General features: G+C 41.2%; 1 protein-coding gene across 1 annotated transcript in view; it reads right to left on the reverse strand.

The window, feature by feature from the left end:
- The window catches only part of GIPC2 (GIPC PDZ domain containing family member 2), an 87,306-nt gene that overhangs the window by 17,643 nt on the left and 49,617 nt on the right, over positions 1-20,046 (reverse strand). The window contains 1 exon segment of the mRNA XM_025417892.3: positions 2,973-3,079. Within this exon segment, the coding sequence (XP_025273677.3) occupies positions 2,973-3,079 (107 nt within the window).

The following is a 20,046-nucleotide window of genomic DNA, read 5'->3' on the forward strand; positions in this document are numbered from 1 at the left end:
AACCAACTCAATCATTTCTTCAGGAAATATATTCCACCCCCCACCCGTCCCTCTCTCCCTATCCCTGACAGCAACTGATTAGCCCTCTTCTGTGACACTAAACCTATTCCCTGGTTTTCAACAGCTTCTTTCAACACCTCTCCCCCTTCCCTTCAAGGAGAAATAAGGTCTTTATTCATTTTTGTATCACCAACCTGGACTGCACCTGTCTCAAGAAACACATACTGAATAATTTTATGAGGTATGCAGGTGAAATATCTTCCACAGTTTTCAGAATGTGTGCTGGGTTGTAAGGGGGGGTGATTTGTTTCCAATCTATAAATCCTTTAGATGATAAGTCATTTGCACCAAATTTAATAAAAGTACCAAACTAGCTTTTTCTTTTTTTTTTTTTTTTAGCTTTTTCTTTTTATTACGAGCTACTTTCAATTACCCTATTTAATGAAACAGGCTATGCAAATAGGAATCGAATTTTAGATGTTTATCCTCAAATGAATCTTTCTTACTTCCCCAGATAGATCTTCAGCTGCTCTTTTTCATCCCGGCACCTTATGCATAGCAGGTGCTCAACACAAATGAATTATGTTAACTATTCGAAGGTGACCCCCCTCCCCCCACCCCAAGCAACATAGAGTTTTCCTGCTGCCTCTGCCTGCTTTGTAAGCAGTTTTAAGATCTGGCCTTTGTTCCTCACAGCCTAGACTGGAAAGCAGTTGTCATTCTCCTGGCTTTCCCTGCCAGCCTCCTCATTATTCTTCCATTCTCTTCCAGATTCCTTTCTTCCACTCCAGTTTGTTCATTCACCTAATAAACACTTCCTGGTCTGCAGCAATATGCCTGCGAGTGTGCAGGACACTAGGAAAGTTAAAGACTCAGAATGACCAGATGTCACTGCCCTGAGTTTTTCACATACCTCACCCTATCTCATTTGCAAAATGCTTCTGGTTCCCCCAGGTCTCTTCCTTGTCATTTGCATCCACATCAATCCTTGCACTCACTACCCAGTACCAAGGTACCGAACTCAGAATCTTCCTCTGGATTCCCCTGAACCGACAACATCCTGGATGACTCGAACATTCAAAAGCATAACCTTGGCCTCATGGTTCCTTGAGTGTCTGCTCCAACAAACCACCCCCATGACTGACCTGGACATCATCACCCAGCAAGCTCTGGGATCCCATTCTGTGAACACAGCTTCCTAACTGTTCACCTGTCTCACTCGTCTGCTCTTCAAACACATGGGGAATCCTAGAACAATATGAACACACAACTAGCCCCCTGCCTGCAGGAGCTCCCCAGCCTCAGACACATGCCTGACCTCCCCTCTGCCTACAGGAGGACTTCATTATCTCTGTCTTCACTGGATGAGCAGACCACCACTTGCCACCTTGAGTCCTTATCCCTGCCTCTCTTCACCCCTGCTGTTCTCTCCTCCCTCCATTTCTCTCCTCTCCTTTCGGTATTTTTTCACTCAAAGACTGACCGAGTCTATCAGCAAAACCCTACTCTTTGGGACCTCTCGGTGGCTCAGCGGTTGAGCGTCTGCCCTTGGCCCAGGTCATGATCCTGGAGACCCAGGATCGAGTCCCACATCGGGCTCCCTGCATGGAGCCTGCTTCTCCCTCTGCCTGTGTCTCTGCCTCTCTTTCTCTCTCTCTCTCTCTCTCTCTCTCTCTCTCTCTCTCTCTCTCTCTCTCTCTCCCTCTCTCTGTATCTCTCATGAGTAAATGAATAAAGTCTTAAAAAAAAAAGAAAGAAAGAAAAATGTTGAAGCCTTAAAAAAAAAATCCTACTCTTCTCAAGTTTAAATGCATCATTTATTAATTAATTCAGCAAAGATCTGAACTCCTTTGATGTGTCAGGTACTGTTCTAGGCGCTGGGGTAGCAGCAGTGAACAAAACACATGAGCAAAGGAACTAAACAGATAGGCAAGAAACAAAGATACAATGTGTCCTTTAGTGGTTAGGGCTCTAAAGATAACTAAGGGCAAGGAAGATTGGGCAGGAGGAGGGGTGATAGGAGTTGCTCTTCATGCAAGATACTCAAAGAAGGCCTTTTAGATAAGGTGATATGTGGACAGAAACATGAAGAAGTCAGGAGAGTGAGCCATGCCCATAAATGGGCAAGGCATTCAGGGAGAGGTGAGAGCAACACAGAGACCCTGAAGTGTGATGCATCTGGAGTATATGAGGACAGCCAGGAAACCCATGTGGCTGAAGCAGGGAGAGCCAGGAGGAGAGTGGTGGGAAACAAGAGCAGAGAAGAAGTGCAGAGTCAAATCACACTGGTCAATCTGAGGGCTTTAGTTTTTATTCTAAGTGGCATGGAAAACCCCTAGAGTCTCTGGAACAGAAGAGGAACCACCTGTGTTTTTAATTCTGGCTGTTGTGCCGAGCAGAGAGGGAAAGAGGGCAAGGGTGAACATGGAAGACTTAATACAAGGTAACTGCAATATTCAGGATAAGTTGTAGGTACCCTGGGACAGAGTAATAAGGGCACAGGTAGTGAGAAGTTGCTGGATTCTGGTCTATTAGGGAGGTAGATCCACCAGGGCTTGCTAATGGGAGGGACGTGGGACATGAAAGAGAAGAGTCAAAGATGACTGTAAAATGTTTTACCTGAGGAGACTAAAGTTCATGAATAATGATATTTATTAGTATGAATAATAATATTTAAGTTTTCAAGCCAGTCCAGGTGTCTACAGACTCTAGCAAATGCTGTCTGCAGGTAGCTGAAGATGGCTATAGATGGCAATTTCTTCTCTTACACTTACTTTCTACATTTCCTTCTTAAATGCTTTCAATAATTTTCATACTGTTTAAGTAGGCAATGAATTAAATAAAGTCCATGCTTTAATTAGAGTATGTGGTATTTTGTTTAACTTTGTGGCTTTACCTTTATTTCCAGCTCTAATGAACATGAGTAGCCACACATTTCCAAGCAGAATGAGAATTAAAGAAACGTAACCTACCATTTCTTCCACGGTGGCAGGACCCTTTGATCTCAGGCGAAGTGTCCCTCTTTCGGTACCAATTTTTTCTGCTGATGACTTTCCAGGCTTTGACCTGGGTCCTATTTCTGTAAACAAACAACGGAGGGAGAAAGGTGTATATATTCAGAAAGAATTTCAACAGACTGCTATAAAAGCAAATGTAGTTTCTATCATAAAACTATATACACAATTAGGGATCTGATGGGAGATACGCCTTCTTATACAATTTCCTAAACAAAATAAATTCACCTACCATCATTATTCTTATATTCTACACATAGTGTGGCTACAAAAAGAAAACGGAAATATTTGAAGTGTACAGTTGGGAAAGACTGGAAGTTGTAAGGAATAAAAAATAAAACAGCTTTATTATAAGAAAAAAGGGGTCTAAGTAACAGAGGAGCAGAGGCAGAGGTTTAGCCAGACTTCTACATGATGCTCTATATACGGAATCTCAGTTAATACTCCTATCAACCCATGAGATGAGTTACAGCCCTCATTTTACAGAAAAGGAAACAGAACGCAGTAAGGAGCAGAGCTGGGGTTCAAACCCAGGTCTTGTGACCCCAAAGTTTAGATGCTTTCCCCAATGACATTCCAACACCACACCTCTTACAAGCACAAGGCATATATTCAGTGGTGTCACACTGAGAGAAGCAGGATTCTACAAAGGCTAGGAACAAGTTTCAAGGAAGGAATTCCCCTCAGAAGGCAGGCAAACAAACAGTGAGCAAAAAATCCAAGGAAAACCACTGCTTTCCTTAGGCTTGATGTGTCTTATTTTTCTTTTGCTTTTCCTATGCACCAAGAGTCACTCCTTTCCCAATACCAAGCAGTAACATAAATGAGTGAAAGGGTAGGGTGGGGCCTGAGGATAACTCCAAGGTACATGCCCTCTCTAGGCCACTCCAATAACTTAACTGCCCTGTGGAAATGCGTGGCATAGCTGAAAAGAAACTAGATACTCAGATACTCAGAGTTCTCTATGAATCTCCTCATTTTTAAGTTTTGTCAATTAAGCCAAACTCATAAAAACAACATACTGGCAAAAGTAAAAGATCTGTGGATCCGATTCTAGTCACAGGCTACCAATTTACAACTTTGCAAATATCCCCCGAGTACCCTTGGCTGAGGACCCTATACGACAGCAGTTTGGGACAAGGGACAGAGGTGGGGGCAGGGAGAGGCCATACCAAGAACTGGAGATATCGGAGCTCCAATGAGGAACTACAGGACAGGCTGGTATATGCAAGTAGGTTGTGAGGTCTATACAATGCTCTCAAGACAGACATCAAGTGGACTGCAGAAATGGATTCTAATTGACTTAGAATCTAGAATAATTCCTATCAGCAAGTACTGTTTTGCTATTGGGAATCTACTACCTAGGTGATTAGGATTTTATATATTAATTTTAACCCACATCTTGGGACATGATCACTAAAACATAAAACAAGTCTTTTTCTGAGAATGAAACTAAAAATTATCATGCAATAAAGAGACCAGTTCTCCCAAGCAAAAGCCTATAAATGGTGGCTGAAGAAGCTAATGCTAATCATGGTGACCAGAGAGATTCTCCAAGACTAGAGCTTTATCAGCAAGTCTATAGCATTTGCCTTATCAGTCATACTGGCTCTGTCTGGGGGAAGAATGAATTAATGAATTCATACTGGCTCTGTCTGAGGGAAGAATGAATTAAAACTCTCAGCACAAAAAAAAAAAAAAAAAAAAAAAAACTCTCAGCACAGAGTTTCCAAAAGAGTGCCCAAAGAGAAAGATGAAGTCAGTCTGTCATCAGCACCACCCTGCAACGTGTTCCCAGCTCTGAGTCACATACAGACCTAAAGTGCTCAAGATAGTTTCAGCCTTGGGCACCTGTGTGGGTCAGTCTGTTAAGCGTCTGCCTTCAGCTCGGGTCATGATTCCAGGGTCCTGGGATTAAGTGTTCGGGTCCCTACTAAGCAAGGATTTTGCTTCTCTCTCTCCCCACTCATTCATTCGTTCATTCATTCATTCATTCTCTCTCTCTCTCTCCTCTTCTATCTCAAATAAATAACTAAAATCTTTAAAAAATAATAATAAAAAGGGGTGGCTCAGGTGTTTAGTCTGAAAGCTCAGCAGTTTAGCACTGCCTTCAGCCCAGGGTGTGATCCTGGAGACCCAGGATCGAGTCCCACGTCGGGCTTCCTGCATGGAGCCTACTTCTCCCTTTGCCTGTGTCTCTGCCTCTCTCTCTCTTTTTCTGTGTCTCTCATGAGCAAATAAATAAAATCTTTTAAAAAATAATTTAATTTAATTTAAAAGTTTAAATTTTTAAATAAAATAATAAATAAATAACATTTTTAAAAATTAAAAATAATAAATAAAATAAAATAAATTTTTAAAAATAAATAAAATAAAATAAAATAAAATAAAATAAAATAAAATAAAATAAAATAAAATAAAAATGAAGCCTGGGTGGCTCAGTTAGTTAAGCATCTGCGTTTGGCTCACGTCATGATCTTAGAGTCCTGGGGTCGAGACCCACATCAGGCTCCTTGCTTAGTAAAGAGTCTGTTTTACCCTCTTCCTCTGTCTCTCTCCCCTAGTTGTTCTCTCTCTCACCCTCCGCGCCCCACCCCCACACTCTCTTATGCACAAATTAAATTTTCAAAAAGACAGTCTCAGCTTAATGATACTAACCTTCAAGATAAACAACCTCACACCTCCCACTCCATCTACCACACGTGTGTGCGCACACACACCCCAGTGTGATTTCACCAAGCAGCCTACTCAGTATAATCTGTCTTCCCATATAAATTTCCTACAGGACAGTAAATGCATTGCTCAGCTAACACATGTGTTTTGGTCTACCAGACATTTACATTTCTAATTGTAAAGTACTACACTAGCATTCTGACTTAACAAGTCTCTTAGAAGTTTAGTGAGTATGATATAACCCTAGAAAATGGAACAACTCTGGAGACAGCAAAAAAATTAAGTTTCTAAGATTTACAAAGCTAAAGACTCTGAAATGTGGGAACTTTATCAAGGGATTGTCATCCATGCTGGAGAAGTCAGCCAGCCCCCCTAGATGATGTCTCTATCTTACCTTGATCTTACTTGCAACACTGGTAGCTAAAAGGGAAAAATGTAGGTAGAATGGAAGATTTTTTTAATAAGCTTTATTTTTTAAAGCAATTGTAGGTTCACAGCAAAACTTCAGACAGATATCCCATATGCCTCCTGCCCCCACAATGTACAGCCTCCCCCATCATCATCACCCACCACCACAGTGTACATTTGTTACAATCAACAGACCTACACTGACACATCACTGCCTAAAGTCTATGGTTTACATTAGGGTTCACTCTTGGTGCTGTACATTCTGTGGATTTGGAAAATTTAATGACATATATCCACCATTACAGTAGCATAGAGAGTAGTTTCACTGTCCTAAAAATCCTATGTGCTTCGCCAATTCACCCCAGGTTTTTTTTAAGTCATTATTTGTCAAACTGTTCTCCATGAGAATAGTCATCTCAAAGCCAACCACTTGGTGGCACCAAAAGTTAAAATTTAAGTTCTGGCTTGGCCCGGCCACCAGAAAGGCAGCCTTTCAGCTGAGGAAACAGAAGCCATGTTTCCCTATGATCCTATGATTCAGGGACCTAAATCAACCAGTTTATATATGAAAACAAGCAGGATGGTCCTGTTCACCCACTGGGGCCGGGGGAGGGGCGGAGGGGCGGTGGGGAGGACAAGTTCTGTGCTTCCGTGATGAATGTTTTAATGTGGAGAATGTTTCTTATCTGGCCTACTTTTGGTTGTGCTGGCCCTAAGCATGTCTAACCAACCAGGCCAAGAGCCCTAAATCAGTCCCTTCACTTCCCATGAACAAATTTATATGAGGCCTCTCTTGGGGCTGAGGAGAGGGATGCAGTTCCAGCCCGCAGCTAGCTGGAGTCACTAGATTCAGGGTTCCTCACTCCTGTGAAGCACACAGACTATCCACCTGCAGCAGGTCTCATAGGACACAGGACACTCACAGCTTGTGTGTGCACAGCTGCTCCCACTGTTGAGTAGATGGCACCAAAAAGCAGTCACATTTGTTCCCAAGTTCCTTTTGTGGCAATTGTATCTGTTACTCTAATTATGTAATTTAATTTAAAAGTACGTGCCCTAATGAAGTTAGTGTGAACCAAGGAGTTATTATGGCTAGGAAAAGTAGGTTAACTGCTTTGGAAAGATTCCATGAGGGCAAGATACAAAAAAAAAAAAAAAAAATTAGGTGTGGGCAAGACAACACTAGATTAGGAAAAATATCTTTAAACATTCAGCATTTCACGTATCTAGTTTTTTAAAATGAAACAGAACCTATAAGCATGCATTAAGGTTGTAATTATATAGGACTTTACAGAACTCCAATTTGTGTCCTCCACTCAAAGAAAGTGGTTTTTACATTAAAAAAAAAAAAAATAGTAAGGAAGCCTGGGTAGCTCAGTGGCTGAGCATCTGCCTTTGGCTTAGGTTGTGATCCTGGGATCCTGGGATCGAGGCCCACATTGGGCTCCCCATAGCAAGCCTGCTTCTCCTTCTGCCTATGTCTCTGCCTCTGTGTGTCTCTCATGAATAAATAAAATCTTTTTTAAAAAATAGTAAAAGAATATACAGGTTTTAAAATGAGACATTTATATACACTTGTATCACTCTTTATGATACTCCATTTTAAGTGGTATTTTCAATAAACAGACCAACCTCCAGTCTCTGCTATACCATGAAGGTCAAGTGGAGAAAATGGGAAACAGAGAAGACAGAAAAAGGTCTGTCTCTAGTCCCACCCCCACCTCTAGAGAAATAAGAGGGGCTGACAGAAACCAAAGCCCTATTTTCAGAATAAACACATATAATATGGCTAGATCCCCAACTGAGAGAGTGACACAGTGGGGGAAATGAGCATTCTCCTCACTTCTAACAGCACAAAGTCTGTTCTGGTCCCATGAGGGCCCTCACTGGGTAGTAGAACAGGGATCATCCCTTTCCTGAGCAGAGACAGAGCCATGATTTCAACAGGAGGTGGGTATAGACAGACACAGCTACATCCAACACTTGCTCAGTGAACAAGACGGACTTCAGAATCAGAAAACCTGAGTTTAAACCCCAGCTCTGTTTGCAAATTGTGTGAACTTGAAGAGAATAAACTCTCATCCATAAAATGTGAAAAACACCAAAATATGATGCTGTTTTAAACATTTACGTGGCTCATGTATAAAATGCGCTCAGCCCAGCAGCCTGGTTCATATCAAAGAATGCTTCTGCTGGCACATTTCAACGTGGAGAGAAGAAATCTGCTCCTTTCAAACTCCCCATCAGAAATATTTGCGATAGTTTTCCGAGAATGTTCAGAAATTTGTCACCTCGGATATAGAGGTCTCTTTTTGGCTCTATCTTTTCCATGAAACTATGATTCCCAACCCCCTACAACACACACACACACACACACACACACACACACACCTTCAGTTTACAGGAGGGTGGAGACAACACATGACCCTCCCATTGCTCTACTCAGATTCTCCAAAGTGGCTGAATTTAAACCCAAGCCCTCAGGGCAGCCATGTGGCTCAGTGGCTGAGCATCTGCCTTTAGCTCAGGTCGTGATCCTGGGGTCATGGAATCGAGTCCCTCATCAGGCTCCCTGCATGGAGCCTGCTTCTCCCTCTGCCTATGTCTCTGCCTCTCTCTGTGTATGTCTCTCATGAATAAATAAATAAAATCTTTTAAAAAATAAATAAATAAACCCAACCCCTCATGGGGGCACTCAGCAGTGGAGGCCCTCCATCACACTCATTGTCTTCTCAGACCCATCAGTCATTTGAGGATCACTGTGGTTCAGGAGAAGGGGGCCACTCCCAGCTTCAGGGATGGGAAACCTGATGGATTCCCTTCACCACAAGTGACTATTTCAGAGGTGGCCATGTGAGTGAAATTAGAATGAACCTAAGGACTTCTGCTAGAAATTCTGAGACAAGGACTCTCCTTTTCTGTTCTACATGAATAAGGAAGCACACAGTCCCAATAGTTGTAGTTGCTGATGCCCATCTTGGGACACAGGGTCAAGCTAACCTTAACATGATATGTGAATAATGAAGCTGATGCCTCAGCAGCAGAGCAAAAAGAAAGAGTAAGAAACTGAGTCCTGATCACATTATACAAGCCCTACATGGAGTTTTGCTAATGCCAGCATCACTCAAGGACGCTTGATTCAGAAGATTCCCTTTTCTGTGCAAGCCAGTTTGGTAAGGTCTTCTACAGTCTCCAACTACAAGACATCTCACAACACAGAATTTTGTTTAAGCAGTGAAGCGATTTCTATAGAGGCCTTCCAGTGCTTGGACATACACGAATGGAACTGTCTCTAAACACCACTCAAACGCTCCCTACCCTACGTCTAGCCCCCTACACACACACACACACACACACACACACACACACACACTTCTCAGAACAGCTGACCTAAAACCTAGCTTGTGCCCCAGGATCTAAAATGTTAACTGCACATTTTCTTCTTTTCCACGTGCCCTTCCTCTCATCAACATCTCTCAGACGCCTTTAGAATAGCCATGAGTTTTTGTTTGTTTGTTTGTTTTTAATTCAGCTGGTAGGACGTTGGGGCAGATAAAAAAAAGAAGTGGATGCCACATGTACAAGGCGTCAGTTGTCCTTTGGATCAAAAGGGCTGGCAACACGCGAACCAACCCCACAAAACACACACATAAGCAGCTGCTCTTAACTGTTCCTTTGATGAGACTGAACGATGCATGACGTTTATGGGAAGTGGAGTAACTGTGACCCAAATCTTGTTCTTCAGTTAAGATGTCATTGCAGAAAAACTCAGCCATTTTTATGACTCCTTGAAATCACAGGCAAAAGTTAATGTGCACCTCTGGGAAGAAGGTCTGTAGCTTTAATCCAGAGGAGACCGTGTTACAAAAAAAGATTATGAACCTCGGGATGCCTATATGAAAGCAAAAATGTTTTAATTACTGGCTAAAATAGTTTTACCCTTTCATAAACTTATTTTATATTAAAAATAAATAAATAAAATAAAAATGAACTTATTTTATTCCACATGATTTTATCATAAGAGTTCAAGAAATCAAGAGTCATTGTTCACTTGTATTATTGGTTTACTGTTACATATTTTTATATCAGCCTTCAAAAAGGTATGAAAAGTACTTACAAAAACAATCTTAAAGAGGTGATACAATGGAATTATACCCTATTTCTAACACAGAACCATTTATAATATTAAAGAAAACTGCTTAAAATGAGAATAATCATATAGGTAAAAACTATAAAGCCACTAAAAGTAGATGATTCAGTTTCTCTACTTCCTAGCCTAGAAACGCTAGCCTCTTTTTATAAATAATTATTTTCTGGTTATGAAAGTGAGTATGTTCATTTTATATTGAAAATGCAAAAAAAAAAAAAAAAAAAAAAAGAAAGTGTCACCTGGGTGGCTCAGGGGTTGAGCTTTTGCCTTTGGCTCAGGGCATGATCCCCGAGTCCTGGGATCGAGTCCCACATCGCACTCCCTGTGAGGAGCCTGCTTCTCCCTCTGCCTGTGTCTCTGCCTCTCTCTCTCTGTCCCTCATGAATAAATAAATAAAATCTTTAAAGAATACATAAATTAAAAAAAGAATACATAAATAAAAAAATAAAAATAAATTAAAAATAAAAACGCAAAAAAAATACAGGAAGCCTAGAGAAAGAACTCACTCATAACTCACCTAAACAACTATTAAATGTCAGTATACCTATACCATAAGTCATTTTTCTTCTACATTTAAAAGATTGTTTTTACAGAAATGGGGTATTACCACACGTTGTTTTATAATCTGCCTTTTCACTTCATATGCCATCTTCCATACACAAAAGGAATAATCTCTTACCACAGTTTTGAGCACAATGTGTTAGACCCATTTTCCTATAATTATATGACAACTCCCATTGTACAAATACTCAGGCAAAATATGTGTTATTGACATAATTGCTGTTTCTCTAATAAGTTATATTATGTTCATCCTATTGAGCATATTAGGGAAGCCACTTGTATATTGTAGCATCATTTTTGCCCCCCTTCCTCCTACACTGCTATTGCAAAGCTTAAGAACAGTTGAAAACTGTTACCCGTCTTCTATTCACGGTTGTCACTAATTCCAAATGCTCCTGAAACATTATAGTTCTAAGAAACCAATCACTGCCTTAAGGTAAGCGTCTTGGGAAACATAGATTACAAAATTCTTAGTCTTACGGATTATAGTTCCACTTTTCTCACCTAATTAAAAACGTCAGCCTTTAATAAATTTTCTTTTTAACGACACTTTCTCAACTAGAATAGGAAGAGTGCATGTTTAGCCTGGGTCTTTATTCGGCTGGGGTTTTACACTGAAGACACATTTATCAATTACAGTCAGTATTCATCTAACACACCTGCCACACTCCACAAAAAAGAACTTCACTCTTCATTTATCTCCTCCCACAGGATCTTTGTGGTAAATGCCACACCGGCATCTAGCTGGATAGAAGGGCTGAGCAAACTGGGACATTAAAAGATGACAAAGTGGCACGTTCTACCCCCAAAATTCATCATTGTGAACACTTTAAACCTTTGCCAAAAAATACATGAGAGTCACCTGGGTGGCTCAGCGGTTGAGCACCGGCCTTCGGCCCAGGGTGTGGTCCTGGAGATCCAGGATCGAGTCCCGCGTTGGGCTCCCTGCAGGGAGCCTGCTTCTCCCTCTGCCTGTGTCTCTGCCTCTCTCTCTGTATGTCTCTCATGAATAAATAAGTAAAATCTTTTTAAAAAATACATGAAAGAGAGTGCCACTGTCAGACAAAATATCTAGAACTGAACATCTCTCCCTGACTTTCCCACAAACAATTTCTACCTCTAAACCACCTCGTTTCTAATCACTCTTCTCATAGAGGCTCCAAGGATAGACATCTTGGGAGTGACATTTGCTTTTTCTGAACTTTCCCTTCTCTCTTCTCCTTTGAGCATCAGTCCACCCCCTAACCACCATTTCTGCCTTGGCAATATTACTCAGGCTTTTTTCTCTACTTCAAATGCCTGCAGCTGCCCCCGACCCCAGCCCTTCTCACTCACTCAGGTATGGCTACAGGAGCCTCCTACAGTTTCTCCTCTATAAAATACGGCCACGTTGTATTTCCAGGCTTAGTTCCCCCAAATCTATTTTATCATGTCATCCTTCAGTTATAATACCTCAATGACTCCATATTATCCTCAAAAACAAGCTCAGAGGGGCACCTGGGTGGCTCAGCAGTTGAGTATCTGCCTTGGGTTCAAGTCATGATCCCAGAGTCCTGGGATCAAGACCCGCAGGGGCTCCCCGCAGGGAGCCTGCTTCTGCCTCTGCCTGTGTCTCTGCCTCTCTCATGAATAACTAAATAAAATCTTTAAAAACAAACAAACAAGCTCAGATTCCCCCACCTAGTTTTCAGAGCTCTTCTTAGAAGAGCCCAACCATCCCATCCCCCCCCACCAACCTCCCCTCTAGCAGCCCTCAGTCTGTTTATAGCTTAGAGTCTCCCATGATTTGTCTCCCTCCTGTTTTCATCAGGAGGGCACTTGAAGTGATAAGTGCTGGGTGTTGTATGCAACTGATGAATCACTGGATTCTACCTCTGAAACTAATAATACAGTATTTGTTAATTAAATTGAGTTTAAATTTAAAAATCCAAAACAAAAAAAAAAAAAAGAAGAAGAAGAAGAACCCAGAAACTGCTTTTGCGACCTGATTTGTTGCAATTCCTACAAGCCTGGGCTCTTCACAGTCCTGAACACTTTCCGTAGAAAACCCTCCTTGTCTATACTTTTCTTTCCATCTGCTAAGCTCAAGTTCAAATGCAATCTTCTCTAGGAAATTTTCTCACCTAGTCCAGCTTACTCATCTTTCCCTTCTCTGAACACCAATTTAAATTTCTGAAATGAATTTAAAATTTTAATCCATAATTCTGGGTATAAGAAATTTCAGGTTGAACCAGACTTGGAGCCCCCTACTCCAGAAGCTTGGTGAGAAACCAACTCTTAGTTTTCTAGGTAAGTCTGTCTTCCCCTCTGAGGATCAAGAGGGCTAATGTGCTCAGTCCAACACAAACTCTACCCTGAAACTCTATTGTCCAAGTCAGTGGGTCCACTTGCAGCCCAAGCCCAGGATACAGGGTGTTCTGCGCCTAGATTGATTGCAAGGCCACAGTTCTTAAGATTCTAATACCCTATGCAACTCCTTCAAGTGTCCTGTCACTTCTCATGGTGAGTGGCATGGAAATAGCATACTGGTCCCTGATTCTATTGGGACCTACCAAAAACCATGGCTTTCTCTTTGGGGAAGTTCTTCTTCCCAATCTTACCATTTCTCCCAGCCCCCATCACTCTCTAAGCTTTAGAACCTTCACAGTCACGGACGAGTCAGCTCTCAGCTGAACTGCACTTTGTTTGAATCCATATCACAGCACATGTCACAGTTCATGCTGTATTCTAGAGAGGCAGTAACTACACTGGGAAGAACACAAGCCTCAGGAGCAAACAGGAATGAGGTACTGTACTTGCACTTCCCGTCCACCACTGGGTGACCTCAGTAAGGCATTTAACTGCCCAAAGTTTCAGTTTACTTATCTGAAAAACCCTCTCAGGAATGGCATGCGGATTAAACCAGGCCATAAGAGTAGTCCTATTAGGAATGACTTTCATTTGCGTAGCACTACATGGCAAGCACTATTTTATGTGCTTTACATACATTAACTCATTTAATCCTCACAGTACTTTATGGATAAGTAAACAGGAACAGAGGGAGTAAGTGGCCCAAAAATCACATAGGTAATAAGCAGCAAAGACAGGAATTACACCCAAGCAATTTGCCTCAGAGTCTATGTTCTTTATTGCTTCTTAGAAGCATTCAGTAAATGATAGCTATTACTACCATTAATAGAATTATTTGATTCTTAATGTATCCACCTCCTCATATAAATTGCAAGCTCCTTGAGGACAGCAAACACGGACTTGTCCAATAATAATTGTTAGAGAGCTGGCTCTGAAAGTTCACTGCATGTGTTAGAAGCCTGCCTCCATCATGGACACACTAGCTGGCCCTATAAACCTTGAACAAATCGCTTAATCTTTTAGCATGGTTGAAAGGATTAAGTGATTTGCTACTTAGAAAGTACTTAGAAAAGTGAATGGCAGGCAGTTACTATAAAGATATATGGATATATCTCATTATTTGATATGAGATGTAATATCATCTGTCTTTCCAAGATCTGGAACCATACCAGAGTTCCCAAAAAAAACTTGCTAACCAACTCACCTGCATTGCTTTCCATGTTTCACATGGGTTTGTCTTGGGTTTTTTGTTTGTTTGTTTGTTTAATATTTGTTTATTTGAGAAGGAGTGAAAGCATGAGCAGGGAGAGGAACAAAGGGAGAAGCAGACTCCCTACTGAACAGGGAACCCAATTTGGGGGTGGGGGGCGTGCTCAATCCCAGGACCCTGGGATCATGACCTAAACCCAAGGCAGATGCTTAATCATCTGAGCCCACCCAGAAGACATTGAGTTTTTCTTGTTTCTAAAATTACTCCTTACAGGAAGGCTATACCTTCATCATAATAATAATACTTTTATTGAACACTTACTATGTGTCAGGAACTATGACTTTTTTCATGTGTTTAATCATTTAATCCTCAATGTGATAAATATTATTCATTATCTTCACTTTTTATATGAGGAAACCAAGCTACAGAAAGCGTAATTCATCTAATGCCACATTATCACACAGCCCATATATGACAGTCTCTATACTTAACTACTTGGCCTTTCTTCATCTTTAGTAACTTCTATTCTATTCCCCAGTATATTTTATAGAATTAGGTATACATGAAAAGGCACCAAAAGCATTTGTTGATTGAAACTTTCTCACTAGAAGTAGCATGAAAAATAGACTTTTCAAATACTTAAAAAAAATACTTTCTATCTAAAAAGTCATCTAAAACTTAAAAGCCAAAGTTTCTCTCTTAATATCAAATAGACTTAGTCTTTGAAAATGAGTACATCAGTGAAGCTGAATCACAGAGATGAGGTCCGAGTTTTCCAGCTGTGAATGACTCAAAGGACTCAGACGTACTTCACATACTGAACATCCTATTCTGATAGACACATAGCACAGAAATGAAGCCTCTAAAAGAAGACATAGCCCAGAGATCTATTACAAAATCTAGCCCCAAAATAAAGACTATCAATACTTTAGGAGGTAAACTTTTTCTTTCAACTCCCTGATTTTGGAAACTATTTACAAAAACATTTCAGGCTCCCTTCTACAAACATCTTTCCATAAAGGGCAACAATTACAAATTCAAGAACTTCTCCAGGATAAATACAAACTCATCCAAGGAAAACAATCTAAGTTTTACAGATTTAACAGTTATTTTTCTGCAATTAAAAGGCATCACAGGAAACGAATCAGTTGAACTAGTCTGGTCCTAGAGCCAGTTAAGAAGAGTGGGCTTTCATAGCCTTGGGAAAGTCTGGTTTACAGGGCAAACCCTGCAGGGTTGAGCTCATTGTGGAGACATGTTCCTTTTCATTGGCAAAAAGGGAAAGGAAGTGAGCCATGCCCTAAAAAAAATACCACCAGAGACATTCCACCCGATACTTGATAAGGACTGGGAAGGCTGCCATCAACTCATGGCTAAAAGGAGGAGAATTTGGATCAGAAAGCAACTGACCAAGAGAAACCATGTTAGGCATGGGAGAGATTTCTCAAACTACAAATTTTTAACAAGGGAACCATTTAAACTAGCAGCTTCCAATTTTTTATTTTTTGCTATGACCCACAGTGAGAAATACACACATATCATAACACAATTATACACACACATATACATATATATACCTGAGACACAAATATAGAAAAACGCATGTAACTGATATGTACAATATAACCTATCCTTACTAGGCACAAAGCACCACAAAGTTTTTGATTCTATTCTACTCCCTGTTCTAAACACACTGGATAAAAATAGTGTGAGACCCACTAGATGAAAAATAGTGAGACCCACTAGATGAAAAATAGTGACTTAAACTCTGATCAACACAGGAGAATTTGAGGTTATGTTTTAAAGAAGCCACTATTTCTCCCTCAGAAAAAGGAGCACCTGCTCTTGTGACAAGTAATGGGTTCTTGAATGCTTTGGAAAAGGCCATCCAGAGTCTGTCTCTTCCATATCTGGCCTTTCCTTGCTTTGCTGGCTCCTCCTCTTTCTACTCCCTAAATGCTGGGCTCCCCCTACAGCTCTCTGGTCTTTTTCTTACTACTCTCAGTGATCAGATTTCCACAGCTTCAAAATATCCCATTCCCTAGGCTCCCGTTCTTAACACGTGTCTACCTCTTACACATTGCCAGCTGAATTCTCCCACAGGTTTCAAACTTATCAGGCCTAAAATCATACTGTAAGTACAGTCTCTCTTCTCTAAGTCCTTACCCAAATCTATTTCTCTTCCTATTTTCCTCATGTTAAAGAAAGTCACTACATTCCATTTCTCATGCAAAGCCACAAATCTGTGGGTCATCATCTGCAATCTTTTTTCTTTAACCTCTACATTCATTGAGTTTCCAGGTCTACCTTCTTAATATACAGTGGTATGCAGGTAAATGTTTAACCATCAGCTCTCCAGGCTAAAAATTAAAATCCAAACTTGCACCACAGCCATTTTCAAGCCACCAACATGATGTCACTAACACGGAGTTTGGGAGAAATGTGCACAAGTGGCTCCAGCGCACCACTGTCTAGTCCTTAGAACTATTTCTCACCTCCATACCTACCAGAACTGCCTTCATCCAGGATTTCATCTTCTCTCTCCTTAACCTATACAACATAATCTTCATGGTATTCCTTGACCACACTAGCTTATAAATCACCACCCCCATTTGATACAGTCTCCAAACTGTCTAAAAGCCATGTCTCATCATGTTACTCCCCTGCTTAAGCCCCTTCATTGCCCACTCTTTATCTTCACATAGAAGGCTCTTGATAATGTGGTCTCTACTGACCCTTGAGAACTTTCATCTCTTGCCACACAACCACCTAGAACCTCCATTCCAATCATACAGACATACATGGTATTCCCAAACATAGGATACTGCTCTATACCTCTACATCTTTGCTTATTCTATTTCTACTCCCTAGGACAATCTTCCCTAATTTGTTCACAGATTACATCTTGTTTTAAGATTCAGCTCAAATCTTTTATCCAGGAAGCTTTTCCTCAACTCCTTAGGTAGACTTGATATCGCCCATTTTTATGCCTCTAGTACATGTTAGCACCTCTAACTCTCTTTGTTGAATTCATCTCCTCCCACTAGATAGGAATTTCCTGAAGGCAAGAACAATATCTTATTCATGTGATATACCAAGCAGGTAGTATGGTGATGGAATACAGTGGATGCTCAAGAAACTATTATTATCCCAGCAACTCATAGTCTAACACAGCATGTACTAACTGCTCAAATACCTGCTGAATGAAAACATCAGTATGTGCCTGCCATCTACCCAAGACCAAAGGACAGCTAAGATATTCCACCAATACCTTCTAGATTATTAGGGCACTCATATTGTCTCAAAGAATTTGCACTGTAATTTTTCTTTAAGCCTATTGGCTTCTGTGTTCCTTTCCTAGAGCTGTCACAAAGGACCACCCAGCTTAAACAAAAGACATCTATTTCCTCAGTTCTGAGGAAGTTGGAGATCAGGCCATTACCAGGATTGCTTTCTCCTAAGACCTCTCTTCTTGATCTATAGAGGTCTTCATGGTCACATGGCATTCTCCTGCTATGTGCATTTGTGTCCCAATTTTCTCCTCTTAGATCAGTCACATTGGCTCAGGGCCCACCCTAATGATCTCATTTTAACTTAATTGCCTCCTTAAAGACCTTATCTCCAAATACAGTCACATTCTGAGCTAATGGAGATTAGGACAGCAACACATGAATTTTAGAGGGACACAATTCAGTCAATAACAGTCTTCTGCTAAACTGTGAGCTCCTCAAAAGGAGGGGCTGTAGCTTAGTCTTCTTTCTTAGTATCTACCGTACCTAATGGAGTACCTCAAACACGGAAGATTCTCAATAAATTATTTGTGGGAGACATAAATGAAGGACCTTCCCAGAAGTATAGTCCAAATCTGGATTGCTGTCCTTTCCAAATCTAGTGGCCAGCACCATGAAGAATGTGGCTTTTACTCTTTCCCTTGAAAGCTTGATGCAGCCTGGCTGGCCCAGAAGGTAGAACATGCAACTCTTGATCTCAGAGTTGTAAGTTCAAGTCCCACATTGGGTGTAGTGACTACTTAAAATCTTTATTAAAAAAAAAAAAAAAAAAAAAAAAAAAGCTCTATGCTATCATGAGCTCTAGAGTACACTGCCAAACTGCCATTCACACAGCACCCAACACCAATAGACTGACAGTATCATGCATGGATAGAATCAGATTCAAAGTCAAGATAAAACCAGGGATTCCTGGGTGGCTCAGCAGTTTGGCGCCTGCCTTCAGCCCAAGGTGTGATCCTGGAGTCCCAGGATCAAGTCCCATCGTTGGGCTCCTTGCGTGGGGTCTGCTTCTCCCTCTGCCTATGTCTCTGCCTCTTTCTCTCTCTCTCTCTCTCTCTCTCTCTCTGTGTGTGGGGGGGTCATGAATAAAATCTTAAAAAAAAAATAAAAGTCAAGATAAAACCAGCTAATGGCAAAACGGACATCTGCTACTTTTTTCCCTATCCAAAAGGAAACTTCTCCCTCACTGTTCTGCAGGATTTGGGTGGGCCTATTAACCATGTAGCCTGTCTCCCCACTATCAAGATGGGACATAACCTAATGTTTCCCCCGCTCTCCCAGGAATTTGAATCCTGAGTGGAGTAACATGAAGATAGGAAATAACTAGAGAGAGTTAATTAGGCCAGTTCCATGAGAGGTGTCTGGTTCATACATACCTGAAATGGCCTTAGTTCCTGACCTTCCCAAGGCATTACTGACACAGTCTTTTTTTCTGAGACCTACTTGATAGTCTTCCCCCAAAAAATAAATAAAAAAGCCTTTTCATTAAACTAGAAAGTGTCTATTCTATGGTTCTCAAAGAATCTTGGCACATATAATGGCCCCTAGAAGTGGGATGTGAATATTGGTGGACCTAAAATATGAAAATGGGAGGGGGATCCCTGGGTGGCGCAGCAGTTTAGCGCCTGCCTTTGGCCCAGGGCGCGATCCTGGAGATCCAGGATCGAATCCCACGTCAGGCTCCCGGTGCATGGAGCCTGCTTCTCCCTCTGCCTGTGTCTCTGCCTCTCTCTCTCTCTCTGTGACTATCATAAAAAAAAAAAGAAAAGAAAAAAAGAAAATGGGAGCAGGCTGTAAAGATTTCCTTATCCATGGCTGAAAGTTGTGTTCATCATCCTTGTTATACCATTGCAAAGTAACCAACTACACTCCTTCTTGCATTTTAGTACACAGTCTACATGACTCCCCGCAGGGTAAATCTTTAGGGAAGTTGGTAAGGAAATGTCAAAATACTAGACTGTATGGCTATTTCAACAGCTTTTAGTAAAATCCTAGAAATGACTTCATTTCAGCATAGGTGGCCTGATTGCAGAAATCAGAACATTCTGCTTCACCTATATTGACCCTTTTCTCCTAGGAACCCAAGACAACAAAGTCAGATAATTATGAAGGACTATGAATTTGAATCAATTCATCAATGACAATGCTAAAAGACACAGGAAAGAAGGAAACAGGAAAACATGAGATTAGAACAAAGAGATCTGGGGGAAACTAGATCCCTATTTCTAAGAGAAATCCCCGGGATCCCTGGGTGGCGCAGCGGTTTGGCGCCTGCCTTTGGCCCAGGGCGCGATCCTGGAGACCCGGGATCGAATCCCACGTCGGGCTCCCGGTGCATGGAGCCTGCTTCTCCCTCTGCCTGTGTGTCTCTGCCTCTCTCTCTCTCTCTCT

Source organism: Canis lupus, chromosome 6, assembly GCF_003254725.2.
Source record: "Canis lupus dingo isolate Sandy chromosome 6, ASM325472v2, whole genome shotgun sequence".
In the NCBI taxonomy this organism is placed as follows: Eukaryota; Metazoa; Chordata; class Mammalia; order Carnivora; family Canidae; genus Canis; species Canis lupus.